Source organism: Myotis myotis, unplaced genomic scaffold (assembly GCF_014108235.1).
Source record: "Myotis myotis isolate mMyoMyo1 unplaced genomic scaffold, mMyoMyo1.p scaffold_m19_p_4, whole genome shotgun sequence".
Lineage (NCBI taxonomy): Eukaryota > Metazoa > Chordata > Mammalia > Chiroptera > Vespertilionidae > Myotis > Myotis myotis.
Window position 1 is genome coordinate 58,807,110 of NW_023416346.1, and position 23,906 is coordinate 58,831,015.

The 23,906-nt window shown below is 43.5% G+C and overlaps 1 protein-coding gene across 1 annotated transcript; it reads left to right on the forward strand.

Moving 5' to 3' along the window:
- Nucleotides 1-2,404: 2,404 nt before the first annotated feature.
- On the forward strand, nucleotides 2,405-23,152 carry LOC118653418 (nuclear RNA export factor 2-like). Its single transcript, XM_036304139.1, is given in 20 exon segments — nucleotides 2,405-2,485; nucleotides 2,569-2,587; nucleotides 15,359-15,533; nucleotides 15,754-15,907; nucleotides 16,496-16,579; nucleotides 16,689-16,793; nucleotides 16,900-16,980; nucleotides 17,094-17,163; nucleotides 17,299-17,387; nucleotides 17,728-17,835; nucleotides 18,008-18,117; nucleotides 20,223-20,259; nucleotides 20,876-20,935; nucleotides 20,986-21,071; nucleotides 21,151-21,258; nucleotides 21,377-21,435; nucleotides 21,540-21,655; nucleotides 21,759-21,801; nucleotides 22,373-22,445; nucleotides 22,981-23,152. Coding segments are annotated over 20 exon segments (1,830 nt in total).
- The last annotated feature ends 754 nt before the right edge of the window (nucleotides 23,153-23,906 follow it).

Sequence of the window (23,906 nt, forward strand, 5' to 3'; positions counted from 1 at the left end):
TGGATTAAAAAAAAGACCCCGAATAGCTGCAGCGATCCTGAGAAAGAACAAAGTAGGTGGGATCTCAATACCAGATATCAAGCTGTATTATAAAGCCACTGTTCTCAAAACTACCTGGTACTGGCACAAGAACAGACATATACATCAATGGAATAGAATAGAGAACCCAGAAATCGACCCAAACCAATATACTCAATTAATATTTGACGAAGGAGGCAAGAACATACAATGGAGTAAAGACAGTCTCTTCAATAAATGGTGTTGGGAAAATTGGACAGATACATGCAAAAAAAATGAAACTAGACCACCAATTTACACTATAAACAAAAATAAACTCAAAATGGATAAAGGACTTGAATGTAAGATGGGAAACCATAAAAATACTAGAGGAATCCAAAGGCAACAAAATCTCAGACATATGCCGAAGCAACTTCTTCACCGATACAGCTCCTAGGGCACTTGAAACTAAAGAGAAAATGAACAAATGGGACTGCATCAAAATAAAAAGCTTTGCACAGCAAAAGAAACCATCAACAAAACAACAAGAAAGCCCACTGCATGGGAGAACATATTTGCCAACATTATCACCAATAAGAGTTTAATCTCCAACATTTATAGGGAATTCATACAACTTAACAAAAGGAAGATAAACAATCCAATCAAAAAATGGGCAAAGGACCTAAATAGACACTTTTCAAAAGAGGACATTCAGAAAGCCAAGAGACATATGAAAACATGCTCAAAGTCACTAATCATCTGAGAGAGGCAAATCAAAACAACAATGAGGTACCATCCCACCCCTGTCAGAATGGCTATCATCAACAAATCAACAGACAAGTGCTGGAGAGGATGTGGAGGAAAAGGAACACTCGTGCACTGCTGGTGGGAATGCAGACTGGTGCAGCCACTATGGAAGACAGTATGGAGTTTCCTCAAAAAGTTAAAAATGGAACTCCCATTTGACCCAGTGATCCCACTTCTAGGAATATATCCCAAGAAATCAGAAACACCAGAAATATATTTTCTTTAAACACACATGAAATTAAGTTAATAATAACTGTACCTTAATCTTTTAATCTTTTCCCCCTTAATACAATGTTAGGTTTAATGATATTTTCTTTGCATAAAATAAGTTTTAAAACAAAACATTTTTTACTAACATAGAACACTGTTGATATTTACCTAATCTGAATGTTAGAAGCATTTCCCACATATCAAAATATTAATTGACATTAAAGTTGAGTATACTTTTAAAGTTTGTCTTTAACATGATTAATACACACGTTTATCTTTCATTGCCCATAGCTTAGTCTTTTGAAGTAGTCCCCACAATATGGTGATGGTTACGGTTTTAGGTAGTACCTGTTTCATTGCTATGTGTTAATTTATGTATTAAATTGCATGTGTTATTAGAAAACCCCAATAAATTAGCACATTAGAGAAGCGGTGGGGACAGGTGAAGCCCAGCTTGTGTGTTGAGGAAGGGCACCCAGAGGCACCACCATCACTGGGGAGCCCAGGAATGTGGGCAATCTCAGATCTGCAGGTCTCCTGAAGAGAAGTTTCCTGCCCTAACCGGTTTGGCTCAGCGGATAGAGCATCGGCCTGCGGACTCAAGGGTCCCAGGTTCGATTCAGGTCAAGGGCATGTACCTTGGTTGAGGGCACACCCCCAGTAGGGGGCGTGCAAGAGGCAGCTGATCGCTGTTTCTCTCTCATCGATGTTTCTAACTCTATCCCTCTCCCCTCCTCTCAGTAAAAAATCAATAAAATATATTTTTAAAAAAAGAGAGAAGTTTCCTGAAACAAGCAGGTCAGGGAACCCTACTGTCATGAAACTGACCCAGCTTGTGAGCACTGTGGGCTCCTAAAGCTGTGGTCACGTGGATGCTGCCATCATGTGGACACTAGGTATGTGGCAGGCCCAGAAGTACTGATCCTGTCAGCACCTGAGCTCACCTGGCCTCTCTAGACCTGGTGCCACTGTGGTCATGAGGTAGATCCAGCTCTTCAAGTCACTGAGCATCGTGGACTCCTAAAAACCCCGCCCACCATGTGGATTCTTCCTGTCATGTGACCCTTACTAGTTAGCGGCATGCGAAGGCGTCAGCCCTCAAAATCACATCAATGAACGGCTTCTTAGGGTCACGTGGATGGTATGGACATGTATGCCCCTATGGTCACAGGTCAGCCTCAGCCATCTCTACCATGTGAAGATTGTGGGCTACGGAACTCTGCAGATTTTAACTCAGCAGTTACGTGGCTTCTACCATCTCAGCACAGGCAAAGCCGGGCACTTGGGTGAACCCTGCCGCTACCCAATCACTGTGGCTCATGTATATCCTAGGGTCACGCACCACGCACCACGCACCACGCACCACGCACCACGCACCACGCACCACGCTATGATCGCGCTACATACTATGATCATGCACCACGCTATGATCACGTACCGCGCTATGATCACGTATCGGCGCTGTCATCACGTATGATCACGCGAGAGTCTGCTCTCAGGCGAGAATTGAAGGTTCTAGAACTCTGAGTGTCTCCATTTTGTGACTCCTGTTAGGAACCGTCTTGGGAGTCAGGTAAGGTCCCACAGCTGCCAGTGCTGTGGATCCCGCAGTTTTGTGACCCCCCCTATGGCCATGTCCGCCATTTAAGTGTGTAGTGAGTCCTCGACCGTAGCTCCGCTTATCTTTCTGAGGAGTCAGACTGCCGGTAGGTTCAGAAAACCGTTAAAACGGTCCGCGCGCTGGCTGAGGGGGGATTTTGATGAGACAGGCCCACCGTATCTCCCCCCACCCCGTTCCTCTCCGGCCTCCTGAGCGGTGGGCCTCACTCCCTAGAGGGTTGCCACCGGGTAGGAGGGGCCCGAGTCTGTACTAGACGTTTTTTTTCCAGAGGATTGGCGCGGGAGAGGGCGCGGCAGGGGTTTATGGACTTCTCTCGAGCCCAGGCTAAGGAAATCAGGTAAGACCCTCTTCCCATTTCCCTCCCGCTGCCAATTCAAAGCCCTGCTCAGTTCTGGTTTGTGTGGGCCGGTGGGGGTGAGTATTAGAAGAGGTGTTGCGGGGGGCGGGGGGGTGGCGGAGGATGGAAGGATTGAGTAAAAAAGAGAACGAACTCATGGACATGGACAGCAGTGGTTGTGGGGGCGGGGGTCATAGGTGGAGGTGGAAGAGGTTATAGAGGGGATAAATGGAAAAAATTTAATTAAAAACATAAAATAAAATGGGCAGGATGTTCTAGCTGTGTCATGGGTACCTGCGTCATGGGTCGTTATCATTAGCTTCTGCCATGGCCTATGTCTCAATTTGCCAAATTTCTTGAGGGGAGGCCAGTAAACCAACCGTGTTGCCCCTTTCCCATTTTTTCGCAGTGGTCGTCCTACTCCTCTTCCCTCTTCTCCCCATAGTGACGGGAAGCATTTTGGGTAACAAAAAGTAGCTCCCCCAGCCCGGCCAGTGGTAGAGCAATGACCTGTGAACCAGAGGTCACCAATTCCCAGTCGGAGCACATGTTGCCGGCTAGATCCCCAGTGTGGGTCCTGCAGGAGGCAGCTGATCAATGATTCTCTCTCATCTCTCTCTCCCTCTCCTTTCCTCTCTGAAATATATATATCTATATCTATCTAGATATATAGATATATCTAGATATATAGATATAGATTAGATATAGATACAGATATAGATATAGATATAGATATAGATATAGATATAGATATAGATTTAAAAGTAGCTCCCTCATGGTGAAGAACTGGAGCTGGGTGGGAATCCGGTGGAGGGGGGCAGTGGGGGGAAAAAGGGGACATCTGTAATACTCTCACAATAAAGATTTTTAAAAAGTAGCTCTCCCATAAAAGAAAATAAAATAGCTGAGGAATACTCTACTTGGGAGTGCATATAAAACCTAGAAATTAGGGTTTTTAGAAGTAGAATGCGGCCATTTGCTCCACCCTCAATATTTATACAGCAGAAACATATTCTTGGTGGTTAAGTGTTAACCAGACTTGAGTTTCAGTCTTCTTGACTCTGCCACTTACCAGATGTGCAACTTCAGGCAAATAATTTACTTCTTTGTACTCAGTTTATCATCTGCAAAATGGGAATAATAATGGTACCTGCCTTATAAGGTTCATGTGAAGATTAAATGAGGTGATCTCTGGTTTAAAGAGAACTTCCGATAAACACACACACACACACACACACACACACACACACACACACACACACACCAAAACAAAAAAACTAACTCTGCTCTTGCTTACCATCCTCCCATATTCACTGTCTGTGCAGTGTGATGGCTTACTCTGGTTAAGGACACCAGAGACCTCTGAGATGCCAATTTGTATAACCGATTCCAAATCTGATTTTAATTTCTGTTCCATATTGGCTTCTAGAGAATGAGAGGGAAGGAAAGAGAAGGAATTTTTTTAAAGGAATTTGATTTTTTTAATAAAAGTGTGAAAGTACCATCATGTGAAGAATCAGAATTTATTTCTTATATTTACTTGCTGCTCAATAGTTTCTTTAAAATTCATGTGGGCCCTGGTCAGGTGGCTCAGTTGTTTGGAGCATTGTCCCTTACATTATAAGGTTCCTTATTCAAGTCCCAGTCAGGGCAGATATTTTTTTTTATTTTTATTTTTTTTAAATTTTTTTTTTATTTTTATTTTTATTTATTTATTTTTTTTTATTGCTTAAAGTATTACAAAGGGTATTACATATGTGTCCATTTTATCCCCCCGCCCTAGACAATCCCCTAGCCTCCCCTATCCCCCAGTGTCTTATGTCCACTGGTTATGCTTCTATGCATGCATACAAGTCCTTTAGTTGATCTCAGGGCAGATATTTAAGCTGCAGGTTCGATCCACAGTCAGGGCGCATATCCTCGGGTGAGGATAAATAAATAAATAAATAAATAAATAAATAAATGCATATGGAGTGGGTTGCCATAATCTTTTTGTGCTTGGGTTCTCTAAATGGTTTAAACTAATTTAACCAAACACTATTGCTTTTGATTTTCTAACCATTGCTTCTTAGACTCCTTTAAAACTCGCTGCTTTTCTTCAAGTGGAAAACAATAACTTTTCAAGGAAAAACATATTAAGTGAAATTATATGTGATACTTGCATTTAATAAACTTGTAGATGATACTGAATAAGTAAAATTCAGCAAGTAAGGAATATGTTTACATTTATGAGTATTTAAATATTATATGAAAGATGGCTAAGGAATGTTATCACTTGTGCTATTATTTTATTATATCCACTTTATTTTTCTCTCATTTCAGCACTTCCAGGTTTATTAAGAGACACTATGTCTAAAAGACAGCAACAACAAAAATGTCCTCCATTAAAGGAGTATGGGACATACAGAAATGAAGGTAAAAGGGTTTCCATATCGTATTTTTAAGATAATATGCTAATATCTCAAGGAGAGGATAGTATCTTAGTTGGTTCATGCTGCTATAACAGGACATCATGGATTGGGTGATTTATAAACAGAAGGTATTTATTTCTCACAGATCTGGTGGCTGAGGAGTCCAAAATCAAGGCACTGGCAGGGTCAGTGTCTCATGAGGGCCCACTTCCTGGTTCAAATATGGCTGTCTTATTCCTGTGTCCTCACATGGCAGAAGGGCAAGAGAGGTCTCTGGGTCTCTTAGAATGACACTAATTCCATTCATGAGTGCACCTCCACTGTGATCTAATCACCTCCCAAAGCCACATCTTCAGATCAAGTTAGAGATTAGGTTGCAATGTAAACATTCAGTCTAAAGCAGGTAGTTTCCTTTTCTTATATGGGAATGGAACACTTTTCCACAGACCATTTGAGGTACTAGTGTGCTGTGGAAAACATTTTAGGAGACACTGTTCAAACTAATTCTCTTGTACCACACTAATACTGTGTATCTATGTATACCTAGAACAATGTAATATGTATACATATTATGCTAATATGTATAACTTATGCTTCTCATTAAGAAACTACTTATTTCTCCTTACCTGATTTTATCTTATTTCTCATGCTTAATCTGTCCACTTGTTCAGTCTTTCCATAACCCTAGTTTGTAAGTATGTTTCTAATATCATGATGGCAAGAAATAAGTGTATAAGTGCAAATCATTAGGAAGTCATCTAATAATAAGGTAATATAAAAATTGGTTAGTACACCGTCACGAAACAACAGATTAGCAGGCTGTGTGCACAGCAGGAGTGGGTGGGCGGGGACTTGCAGCATCGGTGGGCGGGGTCTTGTGCTGCCTGGGGATGTGAGGCTCATGTCCCTGACCCTGGCAATGGGCCTGGGACATAAGACTTGTGTCCCCGACCCCTGCACCTGCCCAGGGACATAAGGCTCACGTCCCCAACCCTGGCAATGGGCCCCAGGATGTGAGGCTCGTATCCCTGACCCTTGCGCCAGCCCAGGGACTTGAGGCTTATGTCCCTGCCCCCAGCAACAGGCCCAGGGATGTGAGGCTTGCATCCTTGCCCCGGCAACAGGCCCGAGATGTGAAGCTCACATTCCTGCCCCCGGCAATGGCCCGGGGATGTGAGGCTCACGTCCCCACCCCCTGTGCTGGCCCAGGACATGAGGCATGAGTCCCCACCCCCAGCAATGGGCCTGCGGATGTGAGGCTCACATCCCGCCCCCCCCCCCCCAGCAAATAGCAATATTAAAATATTTCCTCTAATTCCCTTTTAATGTGCACGAATTTCATGCACCAGGCCACTAGTCCTCTATAATAAAAGCCCAGTGACAAAACAGAAGAATGACCAGAATGACCTCAACTCCCTCATCCCGGCTAGCCCTGTGCCCCAGCAGGTTCCCCCACCCCAATCGGGGGTGGGGCTGGCTGGCAAACCGCCCGTGGCCCCTCGCCTGAGTGGGGTGATGGATAGACCCTACCAGTGCACGAAGTCATCCACCAGGCCTCTAGTGTATAATACAAGTACAGTGTCCCACTCATAGAGGAAGATACAACTTACCTGTAAAGACAAGCAGGTGCAGAGTCTCTCATTTTATACCAATTTTCCACACTTTTTAAAAACCAGCTATTATTACTTAACTAGAGGCCCAATGCACAACATTCATGCATGGGTAGGGTACCGAGGCCTGGCTGACAATCAAGGACAATCTGTGGGGCAACTGGCGAGGTGATAGGGGGCCCCCTCGCTGGCACCCGACTTGGCAGCCTGGCACTGCCTGCTTGCTGGCCCTGCCCCTGCCCCCTGCTGCCGCTGGTCGCCTCCCTCTGTGAGGTGACCAACAGGGTGATTGAGGGCCCCGCTGGCACCCACCTTGGCTGGTCTGGGGGCTGGGGGAAGCTCCTGCAGTGAGCGTCTTCCCCTGGTGGTCAGTGCACATCATAGTGACTGGTCATTCCATTGGTCATTCTGACGTTTGGTTGACTTGCATATTAAGCTTTTATTATATAGGACTAGAGGCCTGGTGTGAAAATTCGTGCACTCGGAGGGTGGTCCCTCAGCTCAGCTTGCACCCTCTCGCAGTCCGGGACCCCTCGGGGATGTCCGACTGATAGCTTAGGCCCACTCCTTGGGGGAGCAGGCCTAAGCCATTAGTCAGACATCCTTAGCACTGCTGTGGAGGCGGGAGAGGCTTCTGCCACCACCACTGCACTGGCCAGCCATGAGCTGGCTTCTGGCTGAGCAGCGCTCATCCTGTGGAAGCACACTGATCACCAGGGGGCAGCTCCTGCCTTGAGTGTCTACCCTCTGGTGGTCAGTGCATATCATAGTGACTGGTCGTTCCCGGTTGTTTCACTGTTAGGGTCAATTTGCATATTATCCTTTTGTTATATATGACTAGAGGTCTGGTGCATGAAAATTTGTTCACTGGGGGGGTCCCTCAGCCCGGCCTGCTCCCTCTTGCAGTCCTGGACCCCTCGAGGGATGTCTGACTGGCAGCTTAGGCCTGATCCCCTGGGAAGCGGGCCTAGGCTGGCAGTCAGACATCCCTCTCGCAGTCTGGGGCTCTCACAGTCCGGGACCCCTTGCCCCTTCCCACCCACCTTCAACAGAGGTGGGAGAGGCTCCCACCACTGCCGCTGCACTCACCAGCCATGAGCCCAGCTTCTGGCTGAGCAGCGCTCTCCCTGTGGGAGCACACTGACTACCAGGGGGCAGCTCCTGCGTTAAGCATCTGCCCCCTGATGGTCAGTGCACACCATAGCAACTGGGGGATTTGCATATTCTGCCGTTCAGTTGATTTTCATATTAGCCTTTTATTATAATATAGAATTATAGCTGCTATTTGTAAAATTTCTATTTTATGTAAAGCACTGTGATAACCTCATCATATAAATCATTTGGTTTTCAGAAAAATCCTGAGAGGATGTTATTTTAATATAAAGATGAAGTATATGAGACAGAAAAGGCTGGGTTATGCCATGGTAATAGAAAATCCCCAAATGCCAGTGGCTTATTCTTCACTTGTACTACATACCCATGGCAGGTGCACATCCATCACAGGATGGTGGATGTTGGGGGTCTGAGCATTTCTTTTTTTTCTGATTTTGATCATTTTATTATGTAAGGTATGTCTTTGTTTTTAGGAAATAACACATTTAATCGTGTAGCGATAAAGAAACATCATGGCTGCAAATTTCTCTCAAATCGTTCAGAGAATGCAAACATAAAATGTCAACATTTAGCATTTACGGGAATTACCTCTGTTAGCTTTGCAACATTTCTGTAAGCCTGAATTACTCTAAAATAAAACGTTAACAAAATTACTGGAGTCACTCAGGGACAGAAAAAAAAAATACCTAGCACTAAACCATGAGTAACCATGTTTAGACAAAAATAGGGAGAAGGGTGAGCAGTGGAAAGAAAGATGGAAGAATGTTAAAAAAGAGTCAAATGGAATGTGGACAAAGTTATTCAGGAGTCAAAGCTTCTGTGCTCTTCACTCTAAACTGCTAAGCGATGACCTTCCCTCCCGCCACTCAGCACCGGACCACCAAGGGCCGGTCTGAGCATTTCTTATTGGAATGACTTGGAGACCCAAATTGATGAGGAGCCACCATCTAAAAAGTTGCCTCTCTCTGTGCCTAAGGGGAAGAGGGCCCTGAAGTGATTCAAACCAACAACCATATGTTTTCACATGGAAATAACACTTTACTCACAAACCATTATCCTTAACTAGTCACACACACCACCACATTCATAAAAAGGGTGTCAAGAAGTGCAGTTCTACCAGGTGCCTAGAATGGGAGAAATGGAAACACTTGGCAAACAGCACCATTGACAGCCATATCATTGAATTGAGGCTCAGAGACATTGGTTATTGCCTAAAATCACATAGGTAGTAAGTTACAGACCATATTCCAGATAAACATATATATTTCAAATCCATGCTCTTTCTACTTCTACTTCTTTGAATATTTACTCTGTCCTTTTAGATGAAGTTCATATATACTTAAAATAGGAATTCCTTTACAACAATGCTGCAGTCTATCTTCCTTAATTGTCTGATTTTTCCAAAAATGAAATTGAATAGACATGATGGATTTAAATCCCCTGAACTGGTAAGCCACACGTCATTTCCAAGTAAATATATGTATTGCATATTTGAATATCCATGAAAACCTGATGGTAGATGAGAGATTGTTCATTTGTTTCATACTTAATAAAAATAATCTCATATCTTTCCATATTGTCAAGGAAAAATAATAAAAATTAGAGCAATAATTAATGAAATTGATAATATATGAAAAAGTTGAATAAAGTGCTAGATGTTAGTGCTTTTAAAATATAAGAAAATAAATTTCTGGTGTAATGGGTCAAGAAAATTAGAAGGCAAAAATAAGTAACTTTTGAATGAAAAAGGCATCATGCTTGCACTTACAGTAAAGATGTAAAATATAAAACAGTCTAATAATTTGAAAATTTATATGGATAAATTTTAGGAAAAAATTTTATATTGAAGAAATAAAAATATGAATATTAACTGTATTCTTGCCAAACAGTGATTAGAAGACACAATTACTGGTCAATATTAGTTATAGAACTATAAAAATGTGTAAATCTAATATAATAATAGAGGAATATGCAAATTAGCTGGGTCACCATAACCTCACTACCAATCTACAAGCGGCAGAGAGCTACAGGAGGGTGGGGCAGTGAGCTACGAGCAGCAGAGAGCTACCAGCGGTGGTGGGTGGGGTGGCCAGCTGAGGCAAGCAGCAGCGAGCTACTCACACACAGATTCGTGCACAGGGCTACTAATAAAATAATAACAAACTAAATGCAGCAATGGATAAAACAGATACTACACCATGCCACAGTTGTGTTTATCCCAAACTTGCAATGTTGGGTTAACAGGAGATCTATAATGTAATTTAACACTTTAATAAGGTAAGAGAGTAAGAAAAGGGTGATTACCACAATGATTCTGGCGGGGGGAGGAGGGAAAGGCATACCATAAAATTCAACAACCAATGAAGTTTGAATAAGAACACTAATAACTCTCTCAGCTAACTGGGAATACAAAAATACTTCTTTAAACTGATAACAGGTATTTTTTTAAAAAAACTACAATGAATGCCATACATAATAGTGAAACATTCAAAGCATTCCATTTAAATTTTTGAAGCATTTTTGCTAACTCAATCAATTTTAACTTTTTTTAAAATTAAGGATCCCTAGTAGTTTAGCGGTTGTTGCTTTTTTATTGTGTTTATTGGAGTGATATTGATTAATAAAATTATATAGTATACAAGTGAATTAACATAAGCCATTCAGAGAAAGACAAAGCATTCCATTTTAAATCAGAATCAGCAAAAATGACTCACAAATAATCACTTCCGTTCAAGATCTAAATTGAGAGTCCGAGGCATTATTATAACGCAAAATAAATAAATAAATAAATAAATTAATTAATTAATTAATAATTGTATAAATGTTAAAAGAATCAAAACTATAAGTAGAATTGTCTTTATATAAACCTCAAGAGAATTTACAAACATAGAGTGAAAGCGATTAATAAGTTTATTGTATATAAGACTAATGTATACAACATAATTGCAACAAATAAAAAATAACATTTTCACTGTGAATATACCATTTACAATAGCAAAAATAAATTGGTTCTGTGAAATACACTATGAATTGGCAGAGTTGGCAAATATTTCAACACTCAAACATTATATATATATATATATATATATATATATATATATATATATATTGATTTTAGAGAGGGCAGGAGAGAGAGAGAGAGAGAAACATCATGATAAGAGAGAATCATTGATCGGCTGCCTTCTGAACACCCTCAACTTGGGATCAGGCCCACACCTGGGCATATGCCTGTCCAGGAATTAAACCTTGACCTCCTGGTTCATTGGTCAGTGTTCAACCACCGGCTGGGCTGTAGACATTCTTATATGCTTTCCTGGTTTGAGCTATAGCAACCTTTGAAGATGGCTTATTGATAAACAGATCCCTTGGATCTTGAAATATCTGAAAATTCTCAAATGTTGCATTTAATCAATGTAAAGATAAAATATAATTATAATAAACTATAAGAAAACTACACACACACACACACACACACACACTCTAGATCTGGGGACTTGAGCCATCTTGATGGCAAATGATGGTCCCTTACTCAATTCCCACACCTGACCCAGAAAACCATGAACAAATAGACTACTGAGAAAATACCCTACAATGAAGTCACAAGTAACATACATCTTCCTGAGCTACCAGAGTTACTGTGCACTTGCTTGAAGGACACTTGTTCTAAGATAGGGCTGAACAAACTTCTTCTGAAAAGGGCCAGATCATAAATGTTTGAGGGTCATTTGATCTCTGTTGTAACCATTCAACTCTGCTATTGTAGAGTGAAAGCCTCAATAGAAACAGTATGGCTGTGTTGCAGTAAAACTTGATGTATTAATGCTGACATCAGAATTTCAAATAATTTTCTCTTCTCAGGAAATATTGAGTTTGCAAACATTCAAATATGTAAAAATTGTTATCTTAAAGGCTCCACAAAATTTTTCCACAAGCCAAGTTTGGCCCATGGGCTGTACTTTGCCAGCCCTTGATCTAAGCTTGTGGAATCACTAGCACCCCAAAACAACATTGAGAAGAAAATCAGTAAAATAAGATGGAAACCATTCCTAGGAACTTATGGCGAGCATACACCAAAAGCTGATATTTTAACACAGTGGTTTTCAACCTCAGTGGCACATTGCAGTCACATGGAGAGTTTAAAAATACATTTGTCTGGATTTCACCCCAATTGTACTTTAAGTGTTGTGGGTGTGGAGTGGTGCTAGCGATTATTTCAATCTCCTTATGCAGCTGAATTGTTTAAACAAGTTTGAGAACTACCTTAAAAATTTCAATGTTGAAGTTGACCTCAAGGGAAGGGAAGTAAAGGCCAAAACAAATGAATGGGACTATATCAAACTAAATAGCCTCTGCACAGCAAAAGAAATCAACAACAAAACAAAAAGGCAACCAAAAGAATGGTAGATGATATTTGCAAATAACAACTCTGACAAGGAGTTGATATCTAACATATATAAAGAAATACAACTGAACAGTAAACAAACAAATGATCCTATTAAAAAATGAGCAGAGGAGCTGAATAGACACCTCTCCCCAGAATACAAATGGCCAACATATATATGAAAAGATGTTCAACCACACTATTAGGGAAATGCAAATCAAAACTGCAGTGAGATACCACCTCACACCTGTTAGAAACAGTTCCCATGGAGTGTGAGAAAAAAAGATGTAAGTACAGGGGAACTGTGTGCAATGATGGGTCTCTTCAACAGACAGCTGGAGTTCTAGGCATCTTAGTCTGGGACACTGGACCCATCACTGCCTAACAGCCTTTCAGTGAGTCCCATCCAGGCCTCACTTCAGCCTGAACACAGAGTCACACATTATTGGTTCTGCGCATAGGATTTGAGGTGGCTTGGTCAGGATTTGAATCCTAATAATAAATTATATTATCTGGGTCAAGTATCTTTGACCTCCTGGTGACTCACACAAATTTTTGTCCTTAAACTGAGGATAGTAATAGTCTCTATGTCATGAGGTAATTGCAGGCATTGTGTTAATATATGGAACTACACTGAAAATACCTGGAGAAATGCCTGTGACTTAAACCTCATAAGTGTCTCAGCTTTACTAGGTCAGGAACTTAGCATAATATCTGGTGTTTAGCAAGGGAAGAATATGTGTTATTTATATTCATTGTTACAAGTCCCCTAAAAAATGAGAAAGAAAATAGATGGGTTTATGGAAGAAGATTCTGGTGTCAGCTGTTAACATTTCACATGAGTCAACAATATCCTTTCATAAGTTATAAAAACACACACTACAAACAAGTAATAGAAGGAAACATCACTAATCAACAGAGAAATGCAAATCAAAATCAAAATGTGTCAACAATAAAAAAACATCACAATGTGTGTCCTAGCCAGGTGGCTCATTGGTTGCAGTGTCATACCATGCACCAAAAGTTTGTGTGTTTGATTCCCAGTCAGGTCACATACCTTGGTTGCAGATTTGATCCCAAGTTGGGGTGTGTGTGGAGGCAACAAATCAATGTTTCTCTTTCACATCCATGTTTCTCTTTTTCTGTCATCTCCCTCTTTAAAAAATCAATTAAACACAAACACACACACATTTTAAATCAGCAAGTATATAAGAGATCAGAATGTCATAATTTCACTATCAGTGCCACCCATGGAAGGTCTAAAAAGGCTGTGAGTTACCAGATTGTACTGACAGTGGGCCACACAGTGACAGCAGTGATTTCCCAGAGGAGCTCATTTGAGGCCTGATTGTCATCAGTATGTCGTGAAATGATCAGCAGTGAATGATTTTTTACTCATAAATGGCCCTGAGGCAATATGGAGTAATGGGTGTACAACACACAAACCTAGAGAACATTAAATATGAGACCCCAAAGGAAGCTGGTTTCTAACAGTATAATTCTCATAATCTTCCAGTCCCTTCAAACCACCAGTGTTGTCTGCTGGTACAGTTTCAGTTGAATGTGGTAAAAAAAATATCATTAGTGAATCCACATATAAGAGAGACAATTGAGAGTACCTTATTTCTGTAGATGCCAAAGAAATACTTCCATATCCTTCCACATGTTGAATTACATATGTTGGTGAGAGTGTTTTGGGGGGGAAGGATGAACAGCAACACAACTCCTAGGAGTGAATACAGAGTGCAATATAAACAACACATATTATGAGCATACCTGTGGCTACATTCTACAATAAAATAGAAAATTTACAAGAGACTTATTGGATTGGTTCTTTGATTATTGTGTAATGCCTTCAATACCTCCTCTCAGTAAGTGATTGAATTACTAGAGGAAAAATCAGTACATAGCAGATCTGAATAACACAATAAATTAACAGGATTTACCTGACAAATAAAATACTCTGTTTAAAAGGAACAGTGTACGGTATTTTTCAAGTGTCTATGTAACATTTGCCAAGACAGGCCATCTCCTGTGCCATCAAAAAAACCTCCACAAGTTTAAAAATGATTGAAATGACACCGAGTATGTTCTCTGACCATAGAGGGATCAAATTAGAAATCAATAATAGGAAGAGAAAAGAAGAATCCCTAGAGATTTGGAGATGGTAGTTGAAACATCATTCCAGTTTGTCATTCAGACTCTTGTTACAGAAGAGCTGAGGTTAGAAAGAGCTGTCTCCTGAACTCAAAGGCATTTCAGACTGAGCAAAAAGAAAGCTCACTCTGGATATTTCAAGTAGAGTATTGTTGAGGGCAAGGCAGGATGGAGGAGGCCAGTTTAGAGGCTGGTACCTCCGCTCCATCTGACATGAAAGCTTGTACTACAATGGAAAAAGAAGCACAGCTTGCTGAGTGTTAGTGAAATCAGTGTGGTGGCTGATTGGGTTTGGGAAGCATGAGAGAGTGTGCTTCCCATGTATTGGATGGGTTGTCAGAGAGCTCTGAGAGAGGCAAGGTTCACATGCCTTCCTGATGTATGGCTGGCATCTAATCTAACCCATGGACACACCTCTGTTCTTTATAAATCTTGCACCATATTAAAAGGTTCACACAGTTACCTCTTTCTCCTCCTATCTCCTCTCCTCCTGCTCTTGCTCCTCCTTCCTCATCCTGTACCATTTCTCCCCTGATAGCACCATCTGTCAGATATCTGGACAGGCAGAGGTGTTTCCTTTCTGGGATTTGTGGGATTGACCTCTTAGGGCAGGTTGGCATTTTGTTGCCCTGCCTTAGTGTTCGCCCAAGACATGGTACATGGTAATTGGGCACAGATGTGTCTCCACACTTGTATTTTTGTTCCTTGTTTCAGAAGACAATGATGGTTATAGCTCACTTCAAGGAAGAAAGAACCGTTGGGGTTCTTTTCGAGGTAATTTTCACAACAGGAATAGTCGTTATCAACATGGTGGATATCAGCCTCCACACTTTCTGAAGGATTATGGATACATGGAGAAGAGGGCAGTCCAGAAGTACCAAGTCAGACAGTAAGTGACTGGGCAGCCTGGTTTGCATGTAGAAGCCCATGGGACTGTGCAACTCTCACTGCCTGCAATTTTGTTTTTCTTCTCTCACTGGGAAACTGAAGAAGTGAAACCATGGTTGAGCAATCCTAATTGTAGTCCTGGTGTCAGGGATGAAGGATGTATAGAAGACTTTCTTAGCATTCATGGCCACCCTTTTTCTCTCCATTTCCCCCCACTGCAGCACTCCGTATACCATGGGACATGAGAAGAGGAGAGTGCAATGGCATAATGGAGGCGATCTCCATGTTACTCTGTTGCATAATAGAAAATATTTCAGGAGAGAAATGCGGGAGAATACACAAGATCAAACCATGGGGAGTTGGTTCAAGGTCACAGTAAGTGTTCTGAAAAAAAAAATCGAGTATGCAGGAGAGAAAGGTCAGGTGTACTATGGTGGTCTCATGTAGAGACACTCGATACTTTGCTGGGGACAGTTTACAATTTGTCCTTTTTATTACTTCATCTAAGGGCAAATTTAGAGAAACAATATAAGGAAACAGACTGACTGTATGGAAAACAGAGGGGGCTGTCTAAAAGGAAAGGTGGATCTATTGCCGAGGAAATGGAGCAAGTCCACACTAGATATCTCAGTTTGGCTCAAGCTGGATGTGGGAAATGGTGGGTAGAGTCTCTGGAAAATGTCTGAGGGGCCAAGCAGTATCCTAGACAGGATCTCCTAGAACTTTATAAAAGGAAGAAAATGTCTAACACCTTAAGTTGACTATGGGGAGGAGAGCTTCAAATGGAGAGATAATGGATTTAAGAACTCCATATTTGTCACAAACAAGAAATCATGCAAGTGGTCTTTACTTTAGAAGTCCTTTAAAGCTCAGTAGAAGGTAGCAAAAGAACACTGTGTTGAGTCTGTTCTCCAGCCTTCTTTCAAGCTGTCCCTCCTGTCTCCATGCCCTTTTCTCCCTTAGGTTGCCTATGGAAGAAAGTATGACAGGACGTGGCTAATGGATTCAATCCAGAGCCATTGCAGTGTCCCCTTCACTCCAGTGGACGTAAGAGGATGGTGAAGCCAGATGAGAGGGTACAGGGAAAGGGGAGAGACCCGACTCAGCTGGGGCCCTTGACTTCTGACACTATTGTTGTTGCCTTCACTCCCTGTAGTTTCACTACGTGAAAAACAAGGCCCAGTTCTTTGTTCAAGATGCTAGCACTGCCTCAGCATTGAAGGATGTCAGCTACAAGATTTGTGACCAGGAGAACCGGAAGGTATGTATTGAGGTCATTATGTGTACTTAGTCCTGGGGCAGGCAGCGCTGGTCATTTTCTGTAGGACTAGAGTTCCTGGTGCTAATCCCACCTCTTCTTCCTGCAGATAGCTATCTTTGTCAATATGTCGACTGTACCTTACTCAGTGCGGGATAAGTTGGAGCCAGAAGAAATGGAACAACTAAAGGTAATGCAGACTCAAAGGTTCATGTTTGCCCCCAGATCAAGCTCTTTCTCCTCCACCCTGATTTCCCTGTCACCACCACAGCCTCAGACCTCTCTCTCCATCTCACTCTGCAGCTGGCCATGTGCAAACGATATGATGTCTCTCAGAAAGCTCTTGATCTCCAGTTGCTCCGCTATGACCCAGGTACAGCTGACAGTAGTAATTCTAGGCAGAAGTTTCTGCCCGGGAGGGAGATTTAAGTATGGTTACAAGGGAAGGTTTGGTGCTGGTCCTGGACCTCTCTCAGCCTTTTGATTTCCTACTCTTGGCTTTCTGAAGACTTGGTGGACCATGATGTTGCTATAATCCTGAATAGAAGAAACTGCATGGCTGCGACCCTGCAGGTCATCAAAAAGAATTTCCCTGAGGTGAGGCCCTAGACCAGGGGTGGGCAAACTTTTTGACTCGAGGGCCACAATGGGTTCTTAAACTGGACCGGAGGGCTGGAACAAAAGCATGGATGGAGTGTTTGTGTGAACTAATATAAATTCAAAGTAAACACCATTACATAAAAGGGTACGGTCTTTTTTTTCAATAGTTTTATTCATTTCAAATGGGCCGGATCAGGCCCGCGGGCAGTAGTTTGCCCACGGCTGCCCTAGACCCAGTGCTGGTGTTATGGTAGGGGGTGGAACAGATGGGACAGAGGGCAGATTTGTCTCTGAGGTCCTACATAGTAAGCATCACTCTACCTCTTCTTCCCCAAAGCTGTTGTCCCTGAACTTACACAACAACAGACTGTGCCAGCTGGATGGCCTGTCTGATATTGCACAGATAGCACCCACAGTCAAGATCTTGGACCTTTCCAAAAATGAGGTGAGAAGAGGGACAGATCAAAGATGGGTTGAGAGTGGATGGTAGTGTTCATTAAAGTGATGACAGGAAGTAAGCGAAGGTACCTGTGGGAAAAGGAGTGGGCTGTGGGTTCAGGAGCTGGGATGTCCCTTTTCCCTTAGACTATTTTCAGTTTTTCCCCTATATTTCTCAGCTTAACTCTACCTGGGAGTTGTGCAAGATTAAAAGCCTGAAACTGGAAGAGCTATGGCTGGAAGATAACCCTCTGTGCCACACCTTCTCAGAGAAATGCACTTACATAAGGTCTGTGTGAGCCCCTCTCACCATTCCTAGGGTCCTTTGACTTCTGGAAGCCTGAACTACCCCTGACAGTACCATATCGCAGATGGTGGCAGCCCTGGTCCTCTGGGAGGGCTAGAGGCCCCACCTTCTCTTCTCTATGTTCCTCATCTGTGCTCAGAGGTCTCCTCTCCTTCCTCTGGCCTGTTTACCTGTGCTCATTGTCTCCAGTGTGGTTCTTTACTCTGCATTAGTTTTCTCTGGCATTCCCACCAAAGACATGCTCCAGGATGCAGGGCTACCTTCCTCCTACCACCAGGACTATGAGTGTTGAGCCTTGAGGTAGATACTGCTGATCTGGACTGAGAAACTTCCTCCACCCCAGACTCATGCTGAGACAGTCCTTCCTGCTTCTGAGATGATAGAGTATCCCCAATCTATTCTGGGAGGAACCTTTTTTCCCCTTTCTTCGAAAGGGTCTCCCCTCAAATCCCAGGTTGACACAGGGACTTTCCCACCCCATGCCAAGGACTCAGGCCCAGTTCTTTTCTTTAGTGCAATACTAGGAATGAGCCATCCTTGGTAGAATCCAGACTTCCCTAGTCAAGGAGCTAGAAGTGAGCTACCACCGCCCTGGCGGGTTTGACTCAGTGGTTGAAGTGTTGGCCAGCGGACCTAAGGGTTTCAATTTTTAGCATGTACCTTGGATGCAAGTTAGATCCTTGGCCCCTGTTGGGGTACATGGTTAGAAGCAACCAGTTGATGTGAGAGAGATGTTTCTCTCTCCTCCCTCTCCCTCCCTTCCACTCTCTTTCTAATCATCAACTACATTACATTGACAACATCCACACCTGCCCTCAAAAAATATCCTTGGGTGAGGATTGTAAAAAAAAAAGAAGTGAGCCACCAGCAATGAGCAGGGGGCCTCTTGCGGCAGCAGTGGAAGGCAGACAGCAGAGGGGTTTGAAGAGACAGAAGGGCCACTGACCCTTCCTTCACACAACACATCACCTGCCTGATCCTTCAGAGGAGCCCTGGGTAGCCTGACATGGGTAGGATTCCTCAGAAAAGAAACCAACTAAGACAGACAAAGATGCACAGGGGCCATGAGGAGAGAAGGTGGTTTTTATATGAGTGGGCCACGGATCCCCAAGGTTAAGCTGAGCTGGGGCCTGGCCCTTTACTCCTTCTGGGAAGGTGTCCTGATGCCGTGAGTGGTATGTTTCCCATGCCCAGTTCGCATTGAGCTCCCACAGCTGACAAAGGCTCAACCAACATTCTAACAGGCCAACAGAGTCATGCTTTCCATTCCTGCTTGGAGACCCAGGGCCAGCCAGGGGCAGATGAAGGAAAGAGCTGCTGCAGGGGAGCCATATCCCTTTCCTCTTTTCTTCTTCTCTGACCCAACCCCCACTGCCAGGGCAGAACTTTTTCCCCTTCCCTTTAAGTTTCTTTCTGTTTTTCCTTTGTCTCTACACTTCGATGTCTTCCAATCTCTGCTCCTATCTTTACTCTCTTTCTGTCTTCATCCCTCTCCCTTCCACTCCCTGTCTCCTAATCCCTCCCTCCATCACCCCCTTGCCCCAGAGTACTGAGCCATCCTTGGGGCATGTGCTGTTCATGGCAGGATGCTGGACCCCCAGTGAAGTAGCAGAGCCCTGGGCCCCCACCCCATTCCCTCTTCTCTCTGCAGCCATCAGTGGTGGCCTGGAAGGAGGAAAGGGAGGCAGGGAGGGAGAAGAAGCTCTGGAGTCTGGGATCCAAATGCTGTGGTTTGTGGCACTGGGGAAGGAGTCAGGGCCCTCTAGGCAGGAGTTAACCAGGAGGATGGAGAGGGAGAGAGAGGGAAGGAGGGAAAAGGTGAGGGACGCAGGAAGGAAAGGAGGTAATATGAATGTGAAGGTGTGAAGAGAGGTGAGGAGACTGTGTTTCAGGGATTCCATATGGCAGATGGTCAGTGCTCAGCAGAGAAATGGACCCAGAAGCCTTGAAATCTGAGGCTGAGGAGGGCAAAGGGGATTCTGCGTGGGCAGAACACCTGTTTCTGTTCATTCCATCAATGTTTTAAGTAACTTACAGCATTGCAATCTAAACTGTCAACCACTTTTTCTATTTTTGCATTTGGACAGCGCCATCAGGAAATATTTCCCCAACTTGTTACGCTTGGTAAGTGCCTACAGTCATCATCTCTTACTTACATTGACGACCTCCACACCTGACCTCAAGCCCTTTATGTCTTGCTTAGATTACATATTTACATCAGAGCCTTATCCATTTTGGGGGACAAAATGGATAAGGCTTTCCTTCCTCTCCCTCAAAAAAGGGAGATCTCTGAAAAAGACATGAAGATGATCTTTATGAAAATGTACCCCCCTCCCACACACATAGAGATAGAAAGACAGGGAGAGAAGGTGGGAGGGGGGAAGAGAGAGAGAGAAACAGACAGATACACAAAAGTTTCATAAAGTAGTATGCATAGTCTCATGGACACAGACATTTATGTGGTGAAGGCGTGGTCGGGGGTGGAGGGTACTGTTGCAGGGCGGAGAGAGACAAAGGTGGGGGTGGGGGAACACCTGTAATAGAATCAGCCATAAAAATAAACAGTAGAGACTTCCAGGATCTCATGATGCAGATGCCCACTAGAAACTTGCCCATGGAATTTCCTGGGGCTTTTCACTCCTGACCTCTCACCTTCACCATCTTCTAGGCACATCTTTCCCATAGTCATCCAGGACTACTTCTCTGGTCTATACTACTAATTTACCCCTCCCTTCTCCAGGATGGCCAGGATTTACTCCCACGGATTGCTGTTGACATTGATAGACACTACTTAATAAAGGTGAGGAAGAAAGATCAACACTTGGGCTATTGTAAAGGAGGCTTTATCAGCCACATGGTCTCAAATGTCTTTGATTCCAGGAAAAATATAAAGGATCTGATGTGATGAAGACTCAAGTCCTGCAATTCCTGCAGCAGTAAGTACCCCTGAAAGTTTTAAAGTCCCTTTTGAGACCCAGTCCCTAGAGGTACACTGTCTTCATTGTCCCCTCACAGATATTACTTGATCTATGACACTGGAGACAGACAGAGTCTCCTCAGTGCTTATCATGATGAGGCCTGCTTCTCTTTGACCGTTCCCTTCATACAAGAAAATCCAACCACGTGAGTATCAGTTCAGACTCTCATTTGGGGCATGTGTCTCCCTAGCAGAAATCTGCCAGCTCCTGGAAACACCCCCACTGGCCAGACCACCACACCCTGTTTTGTTTTTTCCTCCTAGAAGCAGCTTGTTTGAGTACTTCAAGGATACCAGGAATATGAAGAACCTCCAGGACTCCAGTGCGTGTGGGATGGGGAAGATTGGGCAGAGAAAGGGGGCATGAAGGGTCAGTCATAGGCCCCAGGATGTGGCAACCCTGACCTTTTCTGTCCTTCCTCCATAGATCTGTGTTTTCAGTTGCTGAAACGTACAAAACATGACATTGTGAGCTCTCTCTGTGTGTTTCCCAAAACACAGCATGATCTCAACTCCTTCCTGGTGGACATGTGGTTGGAGTCGGTGAGCACCCTCTTCTTCCCTGGGACAGGCCCAGAAAGATGCAGCTGGGAGTGAAGTATATGTGGAGACTGAGCACATGTGGTCTTTTTTTGTTGTTGTTCAGGAAAGCCTGCTTTTCTTCTGTGTCAACGGAGTGTTCAAGGAAGGTGAGTGTATGTAGGTCCCCTCCCCAGGTCCCCCACTGCTCCCTCCTCCTGGCTGGGCTCCCTCTCAGAACTCTCACAGCTTCCCTCATTCCTTCCCTTTTCTTACTATTCCCTCCATGTCCTCCTGCCTCCAGACACTGCCCCCAAACTAGCCTGGTCTGACCTGCATCCATGCCTATCAACCCTGCATAGCTGGGGCGATGGGTACACAGATGTGGGGTTTGATGGCTGTCATCCCAGATCCTGACTGTGCAAACATAGGTCCATTATCTAACCTTTCATTTTCCTCATTTGCAAAATGGGGATAATAAAACACACCCCTTGGGTAGCTTCCAAAAATGAATCAAATGAACTAGTGAAGTGGTTGTCCCAGGGCCCAGGACATGGTAGGTTCCTTCTCAGTGGAAGCAGATTGCTCCTAATGTTGCCCTCCCTATTCCTCGCACCCTGACTCCCAGAAAATAGTTGTCTCCTTGGGCATGAGTATGCAGTCCCACCCTGACTTGGGAATGCTGAGTGAGTGTGTGAAGCATGTGTGACCCTAAGGAGGTATTATTGTTTGTTGTTGAAGTGGAAGGAAGGTCTCAGGGTTCTGTGCGTGCCTTCACCCGGACCTTCATCACTACCCCTGCCAGCGATTCCAGGTGAGTGTTATGCTCTGGGTGGGAACATACAGCCCAACCTGGGCTCAGGGCTGTGGGAATGTGGCAGTGCATGTTCTCAGGGTTTTCTCCGTGTTGTGGGAAGCCAGCAGGTTGATCCAAGGAACAGTCCTGCAAAGGGGTTAAGAGCTTGGGCTCTGGAGTTAGAACACTGAAAGTGTTTCAGGTTTCTTTCAGGTTCTCTTCATGATGCCAACACTCACTAGATTTGTACCTGAGTGAAATCACATGACCCTCTCTGTGACCTATGTCTTCCTCTGAAAATGGGATTAGATTGTCTTCTCCCGTGGGCTGTTTCACTGAGTAAATGCAATGGGGTTAGGGGTACAAATCTGTTGAAGCTGGTAGACAATTTCTCCAAGGCTGAGGATGTGAAAAGGGAAAAGGAATCTCAGGAGCAGATACAGGTAGGTATGGGAGGAATCTGGTTGCTGAGTGGCAGTGGAAGCAGGATCATTGTTGAGGGTGTGGGGTTGTCCATCCATCAGTTATCTGACATATCATTTTTTTTTTTTAGTATGTTCATCGTGAGTGATGAGCTGTTTGTGAGGGATGCCACCCCAATTGAGACTCAAAGTGCGTTTTCTACCCAAGTGCCCACACCTTCCTGCAACACTTGGCCCACCCTCTCTCAGGAACAGCAGGAAATTGTGCAGATTTCCTTCAGCCTTTCTCAGATGAGCCTCTAGTGGTCTCAGAAGTGAGTGATGGGTGTGCATGGGATAAGAGGGAGCTGGGAGGATTGAATAGTGGGAACTTGCAGGTAATTATTTTAGATCTTTTTTTTTTTTTTACAAGAGTTCATGTGAAAAATACCTTAATTTTATGCTAATACATTGAAATATAACATCTAGTTTTCCTACTGGACATGCTGTTTTGAAACTTGTTTATTAATTATTAGCACCATCATAGTTTGCTGTAAGTATATATTAGGCTACCTATTCCTTCTAAGAACTGTACATTAAGCAGTTGAAATCCAGTAGGCCATAAGCTATTATTGATAGATATTTGTCCTTCCACTGCTTTTTCAACATTACATGGAGTGCTACTTGGTCATTCTGGTGCATACATCTTGGTAAATTTGGAGGCTTCGTTCTGTGGCAAGATTTAGCAGTGACATTGTGAGGTCAAAGTGTCTCCACTTTGGTCCTAAGAGAGGTCATCTGTCCTCCCCCACCATAAGTGCTTTTAGTACAGTGAATAGATGATAGCAGCGCATTAAAAAGTGAAGTCTGAGAATTCAGAGATAAAAGGAAACAGGTCCCAGGCTTTTAGCAAGGCGAAGTGGACAGAAGTCAGGTGGCCTGGGGATGAATCTTAGTGGCCTTTGCTCTGCTGTCTTCCCAATGCTCTCTCTTGACTTTCTCTAGATGAAGAGCAAGATCCCAGAGGAGGCCTTCATGCAGTGACCTAGGATCTTGTAAACAAAGCCCAGGAAATGAG